This window comes from Crocuta crocuta, unplaced genomic scaffold (assembly GCF_008692635.1).
Source record: "Crocuta crocuta isolate KB4526 unplaced genomic scaffold, BGI_CrCroc_1.0 scaffold233, whole genome shotgun sequence".
Taxonomy (NCBI): Eukaryota; Metazoa; Chordata; class Mammalia; order Carnivora; family Hyaenidae; genus Crocuta; species Crocuta crocuta.
The window spans coordinates 6,131,194-6,143,904 of record NW_027529526.1 but is presented as its reverse complement, the minus strand read 5'-3'; the positions used below and the strand labels follow the sequence as shown (position 1 = coordinate 6,143,904).

The 12,711-nt window shown below is 48.3% G+C and overlaps 1 protein-coding gene across 2 annotated transcripts in view; it reads left to right on the top strand.

Moving 5' to 3' along the window:
- Positions 1–35: 35 nt before the first annotated feature.
- Positions 36–12,711, top strand: part of SPON1 (spondin 1) — a 260,834-nt gene continuing 248,158 nt past the window's right edge. For both annotated transcript variants that reach the window (XM_077761156.1, XM_077761155.1), the window contains exon 1: positions 36–473. In XM_077761156.1, coding sequence (XP_077617282.1) covers positions 236–473 — 238 coding nt within the window. In that variant the 5' untranslated portion in view covers positions 36–235. The remainder of the gene's footprint in view (positions 474–12,711) is intronic.

The window sequence follows — 12,711 nt, the reverse complement described above, 5'->3', positions numbered from 1 at the left end:
CCTTCGCCGCCCCCCTCCCTTCCTCGCGCAGCTCTGCTCGCTCAGCTCAGCTCAGCTCAGCGCGGCGCAGCTCCGCAGCCGCCAAGCCGAGACCCGCACGGTCTCCTGGTCGCCGGCTCCGAGCTCCCGCTCCCCGCCCGCGCTCCGCCTGGTCTCGCTTCCACGGGGACCCCTTCGGGCAGGAGTCGCGTGGCGAGGGCCGGCGGCAGCGGCACAAAGTTGGACGCCCGCGAGGATGAGGCTGTCCCCGGCGCCCCCGAGGCTGAGCCGGAGTCCGGCGCTGCTGGCCCTGGCACTGCCCCTGGCCGCGGCGCTGGCCTTCTCCGACGAGACCCTGGACAAAGTGCCCAAGTCGGAGGGCTACTGCAGCCGCATCCTGCGCGCCCAGGGAACGCGGCGCGAGGGCTACACCGAGTTCAGCCTCCGCGTGGAGGGCGACCCCGACTTCTACAAGCCGGGAATCAGCTACCGTGGTAAGTGGCCCGGCGTGGCGCTGGGGGACGCGGGACCCGGCCCCCGGAAGGGCGCCGGCCCCGCGGTGCCGGAGGAGGGCGCACGGTCCCGGGGCGCACGGTGCCGGCAAGCCCGGCAAGGGCCCTGCGTCCTGGCTGCCCTCAGCCCCTCTCTCCGCGAGCTCGGCGCCCCTCCCGGGCCAGCGTCCGGGGCCGCGGCGGGGGCCGCAGCCAGGCCGGCAGCCCCTTCTCCGACGCGGTTGCCGGGCGTGGGCTGCAGCTGAGCGACGCGCCACGCCAGCCTGGCTGGGAGGGAACCTGGCTTCTCCCCGGCCCGCTCCGGGAGAGCAGTGGAAACCCGCCTTCCTCCAAAGCCACCCCTGGGGCGGAGGAAAGCCTGGTGCCTCCCAGTCGGGTCCCAGGCAAGGTGGGAAACTGACTTTCCCCTCTCCCATCCCTGAAGGGGAGGATACCAGCTTCTCCCAGACGGGCCCCAGGCGGGATGGTCACTCCCAGTTTCCTTGGACACAGGTCTTCAGGAAAAGGGACTTCGACTTCCCCCTTGACCGGTCGCAGGGCACGGGGAGGAGGGCAGGAAGAGTCTGAAGCTTTCGTAAGGGTCCCCGGAAAGAACTCCATATTATTCTCCGATGGTCCCAGGCGAGGGAGAAGGGTGTGGATTTTTAGGGCCGGCTCCCGATGGAACCGGCCTCCGAGGAGCTGTGGGTAGGTTCGGAGGGGGAAGGGAAACCTGGCGAAGTCGGAAAGGGAAGCTCGTATTCCCGAGGCCTGCTCCCTCGAGGCGGGGGGCCCCTGCTCCAGCCACCCCGAGGCTCTCCGCGGTTTGGATGTCGCGCCTACGCTCCTCCGCTGAGTTCGGGCTGTAGGCAGCGCGGGGAGCGGATGTCCAGGCAGGTGAGCGCCTCCTGGGCAGGAGCGCCGCTCGGCCCGCGCAGACCTGAAGACCCCGACTCCATCCCCGCGGCCCACCGCCTCTCTCCGCGGCGGATCGTCTCCCCAGACATCTTTTCCAGGCGCAGCAGCTGCCGTTCTCCAGTTGGGAGACCGGACCTAGGGCAGGGAAGGAAGCCTGCCGGGTCTCACCTGGGGCCCCGCGGGAGGGGAGTGACGGGGTGCATGTTCTCCCGCCCCTTCGTAAGTCAGCTCCGGTGCCTGGCAGGGAAGCGAGGGTCTTGGGGGACAGCTGGTGGGCCCGCAGCCGCCGCCCTTGCACCCCCGCCTTCCGGGTTCCCAGAGGCTGCGGGAGGAAGCGGTTGGAGAACACTGGAGAAAGTTTGGGCCACTGTCAGCGGGCGCCCGGGCCACGCAGGCCACCGTAAGCAGGGGCTACCCTTCTCAGAATGCTGCTCCCGGCTTCCCGGGATCGTGTCCCCGACTTTGTCCACCTAGCTTCCTGGCGCCCCCCGCACGCAGCGGCGCTCAGCGCTTGGCGAGGAGCCCCCTGTGACNCCCTCTGGGTCTCTGAAGGGAGGAGGCCTCACCAAAACCGAGGACCCGGGTTCCCTGGGAACACAGCCCAAGCTCCACGTGGCAGGGACAGAGGCGGCTTTAGAGTCAGATGGACTTGACTTCAGTAGCTGTGTGACCTTATGCAAGTCTTTTAATTTCTCTGAGCTTATTTCCCAGCCGCGTAAGCAGCTATGTATCCAACCTCTGTGGTGGCTGTAGCGAATATGTGAGTTGACAAAGACGAGTTTGCCCGAGGTTTTCAATACGTGTTAGTTTGAGTTGGATATGAGCCCCTTATTGGTGTAATAACGGAGGAATATACCTCCTTAATTATTTGTTTTTGGTGTGTGTGTGTGTGTGTTTAAAAATGGTATTCTCAGGGGCGCCTGGGTGGCTTAGTCGGTTAAGCGTCCGACTTTCGCTTAGGTCATGATCTCGCGGTTCGTGGGTTCAAGCCCCGCATCGGCTCTGTGCTGACTGACAGCTCAGAGCCTGGAGCCTGTTTCGGAGTCTGTGACTCCCTCTCTCTCTGACACTCCCCTGCTCACGCTGTCTCTCTCTCTCTCTCCTAGAAATAAATAAAAATATTTTGAAAAAAATGGTATTCTCAGTACTCTAGTTCAGTCTACTAGTGAATGGTGGCTATCTGAGTCCTCATGAATTAACTGAATGAGTGAATGAAGGATTTCTCCATAATGGAAGCCTTACCTAAGATTGTTCTTACTATGCACCCAAGAGGTTATTTTTCAGTGATTTAGACAAATCTGCCCTCCTCCCCCAAGCATCCTCCCTGGCATTTCTTCCCATTTGAATCCTCCCTGATGGCCTGAGCACCGGCTGCAGGTACCCCAGCACTGGGGAGGAGGGGCACCTGGTACTCACAACAGAGGCGTTCCTACGGCCAGAGTTCCGTGGCCAGTAGGTGAGAACAGAGACCAGGGGTGAGAGAGCTCTAGACTTTCACCCTATAGGTTGTTCCCGCCTACACATTAGACTTTTGGACCCAACCGTGTGACACCCCCACTCAGGCTGTTGGCTGGCAATCCCTGTTTCTCCCTTGTGGTGGCTAAGAGATCTTGAAAGGAAGATGTTGCAGAAACCAATTCTCCCGGCCTTCTAACTAAATACTCTGAGGTTAGCAAACCTGGTTCCGCCACTCAAAGTTAGGAAGAAAAAGGCGCTGGCCTAGTTTGTGACATTTTCCATTGGCTTATGCTTTCTTAGAATAATCGTGTTAAAAGTAAATCTAATGCATTCTGTTCGGGGTTTTGACTTAGGGCCGTGGAAGTTAACATTCCCCTGGTGTTCTGCTTGCTTTTTCATTTTTTCTTGAGTTAGAGCCCCCTCACAAGCCTTGGGATCAATGGCTTGTTTTCCTGCCGGGAATCTTTGTCCCCAGAATTCCAATTCATCCCTGAGTAGCTTCTGCAGTCCATGCCCCCCACCCCCGACCCCAGTATCTCCTTTAGGTATTCTACACTGGATTATAATGGTCACTGTATATGTATGTGTATGTATGTATATATACGTGTGTGTAATATATGTATATATGTGTGTATATATACATATATGTGTGTGTGTACATATACATGTACATATATACATACATATATCATGGGCTTTCTTCTCAACAGCCAGAATCCAATTGAGATTATTATTCAGCCTTTTCCAAGTTGCTAGTACTATATTGACTTCCTTCTCTCTCCCACCGCTTCTCTCTCCCCTCCCTCCCTCTTCCCCCTGTCCCCCTCCCTTGGTAATAATTGTGCTTTAGAAAAGCTCTGAAAGGCCTGCTCTGTTTCTGACCATGGCCTCCTTTGACAAGGAGATTACAGTGATTAAAAATAACAAGTTGAGGATCCTCAAGGGGCTTCCCTCATAGGAGGACAATTTGCAGGACCAGCCATTCCCAGATCACAATTTCAAGCCCAATAGAAGAAAACCAGCTGAAATGTTGAAGAATTGATTGAAAATAAAAGAGGCTCTTTTGTCTGACTAAAGGTCTGTTTATTAGGAAAATAAAGCCAGACCCTGGCTAATGAGAGTGGCTTTTCCTAGATGCTCTTTAAAGGGAAATTTCAAGGAACTTGATGGGAAAAGAATGTCCAGTTGAGATTTCAAAAGCTTGTCCAACTTCAAGCATAATTGGGGGATTTATTCTAAACCGTGAGGTTTGGAGACCTCCAAAGCTGCTTGGCCTCGTCTTTCTTTGTCCCACAATGCCATAGCCCTGTGTGTCCCAGAGAGCCCCACCTCAGTCTGGTAGAAAGAGCACAGGCTTTGATGTTTGACTTCTGTTCAGTCCAGTCATTCACGGTGTGGCCTCAGGCAGGCCGCTTCACCTCTCTGAGCCACAATTTCCCCAGCAGTGAAATGAGACTGCTCCCCTACTGCTTACAGTGTTGCTGTGAGAGTCAGAAATAATCCATGTTAAAGGAAAAAGCTGTCATAGAGGAGGTGCTTAAAAAATACACATTGTAAGATGATTATTTTGGAAATAGAAAAATACTTGGCAGCAACACTGGATGAGACATGGTGCTAAATACTTCCTACTCATCTCACTTATTCTTTCCAGTACTTTGAGGCAGTTTATTATTATTCTTATTTTACAGATGAGAGGACCCAGTCTCAGAGAGGTTTAATAACTTGCCCATGATCACACAGCTGATAGTCAGTGAAGTCGGGATACAAACTCAGGGATGTCTGACTCCTAACTCTGTTCCCTTAACCAGTCTTCTGTATTGACACAAGAAAATGAACAGGGAATAAAATGAATTAACTACGGCTGCCCTCGGCATTCTCGATGGTGAGTTTTCATTGAAAGGAAACAGCAACAACAAATCAGACAATAACTGACATATCTTGGGACACAAAGTCTAAAGCGATGGCTCCTTACTTACATTTGCATTTCCCCCCCTTTTTATAGACTTTAGGATTGCATTTCCTCATAAACCAAAGAATTAATTTAGAAACATGAACAACCTTGTCAATCTTCAGCCAATTCCTTTTGTTTGTGGAAACACAGTAACAAATTGGATAGGAAAAACACCTAATTTGATTGTTGTTTTATTTTTACATGGGAACTTAGGCAACCATGCCTATGAAATGAGATATTTGTAAACTACCTGTGTAGAATCTGAGAATTTTAAACTGGGCAAGGTCTTGTAGAGACTATTTCTAATCTAGTGGAGTTTTTAAAAATTAAGTACTGCTGATGATATTGTAATTAACACGAAGTCTTCCCTCCTATTTCTCTTTTTTTGTATCATTCCCCTCATTTTTATTATCTACCTTTATTTTTGAAACTTTGCCCCCTTTTAATAAGTATTGTGGTCAAATTGATAATGAAGAGATTGCTTACTGCTTTGATGTTCATGAAATGCAAAAAAAATCAAAATATACAAAAAATGAAAGCATATCAAATAGGGATTTTTCAAGGTTTAAAACTTGGGTGTTCCCGTGTACACACTGCTGATTCAGCAGGAACGACAAGATGTAATTGCTATTGAGTTCACAAACATGGGTTGGTATGTCAAGAACTTCACTATTGCTCTCCATTTGCTTGTTATACAGAATGTCAGATGCAGGTCAATATTTAAAAAAAATTTTTTTTTATAGTTTATTTATTTTTGAGACAGAGAGAGACAGAGCATGACCGGGGGGAGGGGCAGAGAGAGAGACACACACAGAATCGGAAGCAGGCTCCAGGCTCTGAGCGGTCAGCACAGAGCCTGATGCGGGGCTCGAACCCATGAACCATGAGATCTGACCTGAGCCAAAGTCAGACACTTAACCAACTGAGCCACCCAGGCATGCCAGATGCAGGTCAATATTAACTTCTGTGGGAGAGGAAAACCTCTTACCATGTTATATTACTCAAGATACAGGTTAAGGTCATGTTTCAAAGAGACCCCAAAATACAATGTGGGTTTTTTAAAAAATTTTAAACGTTTATTTATTTTTGAGACGCAGAGAGAGAGCAAGCAGGGGAGGGGCAGAGAGAGAGAGGGAGACACAGAATGCAAAGGAGGCTCCAGGCTCTGAGCCGTCAGCACAGAGCCCAATGCAGGACTCCAACCCATGAATCGTGAGGTCATGACCTGAGCCAAAGGCTGATGCTTAACCGACTGAGCCACCAAGGTGCCCCAAATGTTTTTTCAAAAAATTTTAAAATGTTTTAGTTTTTGAGAAAGAGGGGGACAGAGGACCCAAAGCCAGCTGTATGCTGACAGCAGCAAGCCTGACGTGGGGCTTGAGCTTATGAACCACAAGATCATGACTTAAGTTGGACACTCAACCAACGGAGCCACCCAGATGCCCCTCCAATTTTTTTTAAATAAGGTGTAAATGGGAAGTCCTAGATGGTGGCCAGCTTTGCTCCACCAGGTCAACCAGGAGCCCAAATTCCTTCTGTCGTGTTGCCCTGAAAGTCCGCCAGCGCTCTTGCTGTCCCATAGACAGCCAGGAGTTACAGCACCTGAAACGTGGCTGGTCCAAATTGAGATGTGCTCTGAGTGTAAGACGCATACCGGTTGTTGAGAGATTAGGATGAAAGAAAAATAAGCTTCTCAATAATTAAGTGTTTATTTATTTATTTTGAGAGAGAGAGAAGGAGGGGCAGAGAGGGAGAGAGAGAATCCTAAGCAGATTCCGTGCTGTCAGTGCAGAGCCCAACACCAGGCTCGATCCCACAAACCGTGAGATCATGACCTGAGCTGAAATCAAGAGCCAGTCACTCAACCGGCTAAGCTACCCAGGTACCCCTCAATAATTTATTTTTATATTGATTCCATATTGAAGTGGTAATGGTATATATTCGTTTAAGTAAAATATATTGTTAAAATTAATTTTACTTCTTTTACATTTATTCCTACTGGATACTTGTTAACAATTAGAAGGAATTTCACCTGTGGGGAGCTTATTTCCACTGGACAGCACTGTTGTAGGGTGTTCTCATCAGAGCAGATACAGCCAGCTCACTGCCAACACATGGGAGTTCCAGTCCGCATGCAGAGGTGGGGAAAGGAAGCAGAGGGCAAGCAGCTTTCTTCTGAACAATGTGACCCAGAATTGCACGCAGCACTTCCCAAACACACTCCCCTGGTAAGGATTTAGATACTTGACCACAGCTAGCTGCAAGGGAGCCTGGGAAATAAAGCATTTAGCTGGGTAGCCACATGCTCAGCTAAAACTTGGGGAAAGGATTTTTTTTTTTCCCAAAAGGATGAAGGTGAAAATGGATTTAAAGGGACAATGACCTATCTCTGCCACATGTTTTAATGCATAGTCATATAAAAACACAGTATTTCATGTCCTCTCATTCAGTAAAAGGTATCTGGATGTCTTCTCAAAAGCACGTAAAGTTGATATACTTGCTAAACGAGTCAGTAGGAGAAGGAGTGTTGGTGTGTGTGCGTGTGGTATTGATACGTTTCATACTGAGAGGAGAAAATGGGGCCAGTATGTCAGAGTGGTGTGTTCTAACCCACCCTTTCTCTCAATAAAGATGGAAGCTATAAGCAAAGAAAGGAATAAGGAGGAAGTGGACAAAACAAGAAAACAAGAGAGAGAAGGAGGAGGAACAAGGAAGAAGAAAAAGAGCAGCAAGAAGAAGGAGGAGGAGGAGGGAAGAGAAATTAGAAGAAGAAGAAAAGCTCACTGGGGTATATATTGTGAAAGAAAGTGAGACAATTTGAGTAGACTGGAGCCCCATCGTACTGGAGGGTTAGATTCAAGAGGTACCATAGAAAGCAAAAATCATAGAAGTCAAAATGATTCCTTGGGGCACCTGGGTGGCTCAGTTGGTTAAGCATCCGACTTCAGTTTAGGTCACGATCTCATGTTTGTGGGTCTGAGCCCAGCGTCGGGCTCTGTGCTGACAGCTCAGAGCCTGGAGGCTGCTTTGGATTCTGTGTCTCCCTCTCTCTCTCTCTCTCTCTCTGTTCCTTCCCCACTCCTGCTCCATGTCTCTCTTTCTCTCAAAAATAAACATTTAAAGAAATTACAAATAAAACGATGCCCCCGAATATTATTCCTTAAAAATCCTTTCAAATTGTATGTAAATAAGAACATGGGTATTAGATTCAATGTGGCCTTACTTATGTCTCCTTCCAGATAGTTCTGTTAATGGGGAGTAGAAGCACACTGACATTTCTCAATAAGTCCAGGACTTCCATTTGTGCCTCCAGCATCAGAAGAGACTAGTGTCTCCTCAATTAAGTGACGGGTAAAACAAGTGGGTTGCTTGTCTTTAAGCCCTGACATGACAGGTACAAAATACTCACTGTGCTAGAATGAGGGAATAAGTCCTCTCCCATGCAAGCTCAAGCACATACATGGATTGAATTGGGTGCAAGTGGCCCAAATTATCTAAGGTATTATTATTTTTTAAAAAAATTTAAAGTTTTATTTATTTCTGAGAGAGAGAAAGAGGCAACATGAGCAGGGGAGGGTCAGAGAGAGAGAGGGATCCAAAGCAGAATCCGAAGCAGGCTCCAGACTCTGAGCTAGCTGTCAGCACAGAACTGACGCGGGGGTCGAACCCATGAACCATGAGATCATGACCTGAGCTGAAGTCGGATGCTTAACCAACTGAGCCCCCTAGGTGCCCCTCTAAGGTATTATTTCCTCTAGCATTCTGACAGTGTGCAGTTGTGTGTGATTCTATCAGGCACATCTGCAGGAGCATCTACGGTACCAGGGAGCTCACCACGCCACACGAAGCCTTCTGTGTGGCCGGCCAGCTCTTGCTGGTATAGATTTCCCATATTTACAGGCTTCCTTGGCTGGGCTGGAGTCAAGGCTGGGATGGACAGGGTAAGGAGTTAGGTGACATCACCATAGTGCTTCTGAGCTCTACATAGACAAGGCTTCTAACTTGCGTGGAATGTTCAAGACTGCCGTGAAGAGTTCAGGAAAACAGGTCTACTCTCATCTGTGGATTAGCTGAGGCCCAGAAGACCCATGGGAAATAACTCGAGCCCTATCTGCCATTGTGGCCCGGATATTTGCAAAGATGCCTCATGGACTTTGTGAGACGACAGGAGGGCAGGGAAAGGCTCCAGGCACAAACCACTGTGTGTGGAGGACAGGAGTGTGGGGAGGTGGGCAGACTCAGACCAGGCCATGAAACCTGGATGGTGATTCCGAGTGCTAAAGGAATCTCTTAGGATCCTCCTCCTCCTCCTCCTCCCCTCCCCCTTTTTTCCTTTCCCTTCTCCTTCTCCTCCTCCTCATCTTTCTTCATTTTCTTCTTTTTCTGTCTCCTTCTTCACCTCACAGCTGCAACACTACTCTTTGGATTTTCCAAGCACTCTAAGCTCATTCCCACCCCGGGGCCTTTCTACATGCTCTTCTCCATGACTAGAATGCTATTCCCCACATCTTTGTGTGGCCCACTCCTTGTCTTTTAAGTTTCAGCTCAGATCTGTATCCCTTTAAAGAGGCTTCTCTGACCACCAATGTATGGTTCCCATTTCTTTTGCCTGATTTCACTTTCAACATAGCCCTTAATCACTCTCTGAAATTATCTTATGTATCATCTGCCTCAAGCTAGAATACAAGCTCTATGACAGCAAGGACTGTGTCCTCTCTTATTTGCCATTTATTTCTAGCACTCAGAACAGTTTGTGGACATAACAGGCACTAAATCATTATTTGTTGGGAAAAAAAAAAGAAGAAGCAGAAGGATCATCCTGGTGTGAGATCTCTCTCTAAGAGAGCTGGATGGAAGAAAGAGTGTTTCTCTTTCAGCCAGAGAAATGAGACCAGGGATGGGGACCAATGGCAAGGAGCTCCAGGTGGGGGCAGCAGAGAGAAGGATGCCCAGTGCCCTGAGGGTGTTGGCTGGAGGTGGAGGGCGGGCAGATGGCTGGTCCCAGGTAAAGACTATTGAGAGGAAGGAGATCAGCATGGTGAAAGCTGGGTCATCAATGGTTCTGAGGTGAAGACCAGAAGGACAATAAGCACAAGCGCAAAGGGAAGGGTCTCCCAGCTTCAGACACTGGCTTTAACTGAACGGAGAAGAGAGCAGAGAGGATTGTTAATCCATCAAACTTTGACACCAATTATTAAGTGGCTTTCCCTGGAATCAGCACTTTGTGGGGTCATTTGTGTGGCGTCCAAGACTAGTTATGCATCAGAATTACTTGGAAAGTTTAAAACATACAAACTAACCATAGCTTTACTGGACCCGCCCCCAACAAAGAGCTGGATTCCAGAAATCTATAATCTCTTTTTTTTTTTTTCTTTTAAAACAAGATGATGAGACACAAAGAAAAGGCAGCCAGACAATGGTCACTTTTCTATGACCATGTTTCCCCATCACAACCTCTCCCAGCTCCACCCCAGCCTCCCATGCTCCACATACATTAGCACCTGGTCACATCACTGCCCTATCCTGTACCCGAGGACAGTGGCCAGTAGAATGTCCCCAAAGCTGGAGAGATAGCAGCCTTCCCTGCCTTGGCAGTGAAGTGGTGGAGAGAGAAGAATCGGGAGCTTCCTTTAGGTGATGATGCTCAAAGCTGGCAGAGCCTGAGCCATGGCTGACCTGGTTCTTGTTTCTCTTGCCAACATTTCCCTTCCATGTAACTTCTCATTGGTCCAGGTTCTGTTCTTTGGAATCGAGCAAATAAGGTCTCCCCTTGGCTATATGTCAGCCATTAAGGTATCTGTGGAGAAGTGGAAACTACGACTTCTCTTCTGACCAAAATGCCCCCATTTGTTCAGCCATTCCTTATAGGATGCTGTTTCTCATCCCCTTGCACTTTGTACTCCAGATGTGCTCTGATAGGGATGAAACACGGAGAATGATGATCTCCCTTGTCCTGGACACTGTGTTTGTGTGAAGCTTGCCAGGTCTTGTGTTTGCTACTTTGGCAGCTGTTCAGTACTCTGGGATCACGCTGAGCTTGTAGCCAGCAAAAATTCCTGTGAACTGCTGGGAAGGCTTGCTTCCCTCCTCTCCCTATACTGGCGTGCCTGGTCCTTGAACGTAAGATTTGACGTGATTCCTCATGACTTGGTCTTCTTCAGACTTAATCCAGCATGTTTGGGTCCATCCCTGTTGCTGTCAGCCACTCATGGATCTGGATTCTGTCACTGAGTGACTTATCCACATCATCTAATTTTGGATTATCTACGATTTTGATAAGCAGTCTTAGAAATCTTTATCAAAGTTGATAAGAATGTTGAGCAGGTCGAGGGTCCCTTGACATCCCTTGAGTCTTTCTCTGAAGTGGACATCTAGCTAAATACTGTTGAAGTCAACTGATTTGCTGTCATCTCAGTGACATTTTTGTATCAGCTTCCACCTTCCTGGTCAGCCACCTCAGTTAAGCCACAACCATTTCCCTAGCCTGCAAATGAATCATGTAGTTTAGGCAAAGTTATTTTCTTTCTTTGTTTCAATATTAGTGAAGACTTTTCATGGAATATGACGGGAACAAAGTCAAGCTAACTAGAGCAGAAAGAGAATTATTGAGTCCCATATTTGGAAAGTCTAGGGGTGGATCTGGCTTCAGATATGAATGGATCTAGGGACCCAAAAGTGTTCTCTCCTCCCTCTCCCCTTTGCACCCCTCCCTTCCACCTTGTCTGTGTCACTCTTTCCATCCTATATCTCTTGGCTATGTTTCTGTGTGTTGTCCTCATTTTTCTTACTACACATAAACTTTCTTCAAATAACAAGGAGGTTAGCTCTCAAGAACTTTCCATGAAAAACCTTTCAGTTAGTTCTGGAACTAAAAGAAAAGCCCTGGTCCCATTAACTCCAAACTGGAAAATCCCAGGGGAGGCTTCTGATTGGTCCATCTTGGGTCACAGACCCAGGGGAATGCAGTATGGAGAGGGACTAAATTTGGGTCACAGTCACTTCTATGACATTATGTTTCAGGAGGGAGAGAGGGTACTCTTGTCGCCAGCCCAAAGATCCCATTGTCCAAGTAGGGGAAGAAGTGGGCTGTCCTGGAGAGTGTATGTCCTCCGTGCTTCCTGCCCTCATCCATACCCCCAGCTACATTGGCTTGGCTGACACATCTTCAAGTCCCCGAGAGCTTCCTTCCCACCCATCCCTCTTCCCATCCACATAATGGTCAGCTCAGGACCCATTCATCTGGCTCCCAGTAATGCCATGAAGAGGTAGCACATGTGGGAAAGAATGGACGTCCATTGTGCCGTTGCGGTGTGCCTCACATACATTCCCTCCTTTAATCCTCATACCAAACCCGTGAGATGATAATGAGGATCCCTATTTTATGGAAGAGGATTTATTTTTAATATATCTTATTAATTAAACAAACATGTATAGACATTTACTATTATGAGCATTAATTCATTAGTTGTCATAATACCAAGGAGATAAGTACTATTATTGCCATTTTGCAGGAGATTAGAAACTGAGACCATGGGAGGTTAAGTAACTTGACAAAGGTTGCATGTAGTAAACAGGAGAGATTTGAACCCAGGTATGTTAGCTATGTCCAGTTTCAATTTTAGATATGTGTCATATTTAATTTGGAATGGGAGATGTTTCATCTCTGCCTGGAAATGCTGGAGCACTAGCTAAAGACCATCCAGAGGAATAGCGTGGGCCAGCCCCCATCGTCCTTGCTCACCTTTAGACTTTTAGCCCTGCCTTCCTATCTGTCAGCCCATCACCAACATCTTCTGCCTGATCTTGTTTGGGTGGGCTCAATTGTTGTGCCAATGTCTATTATTATTATTATTAATGGATTTTTTTGAGAGCGAGAGAGAGAGAGAAAGCAAGTGGAGCAGGGGCAGAGAGAGA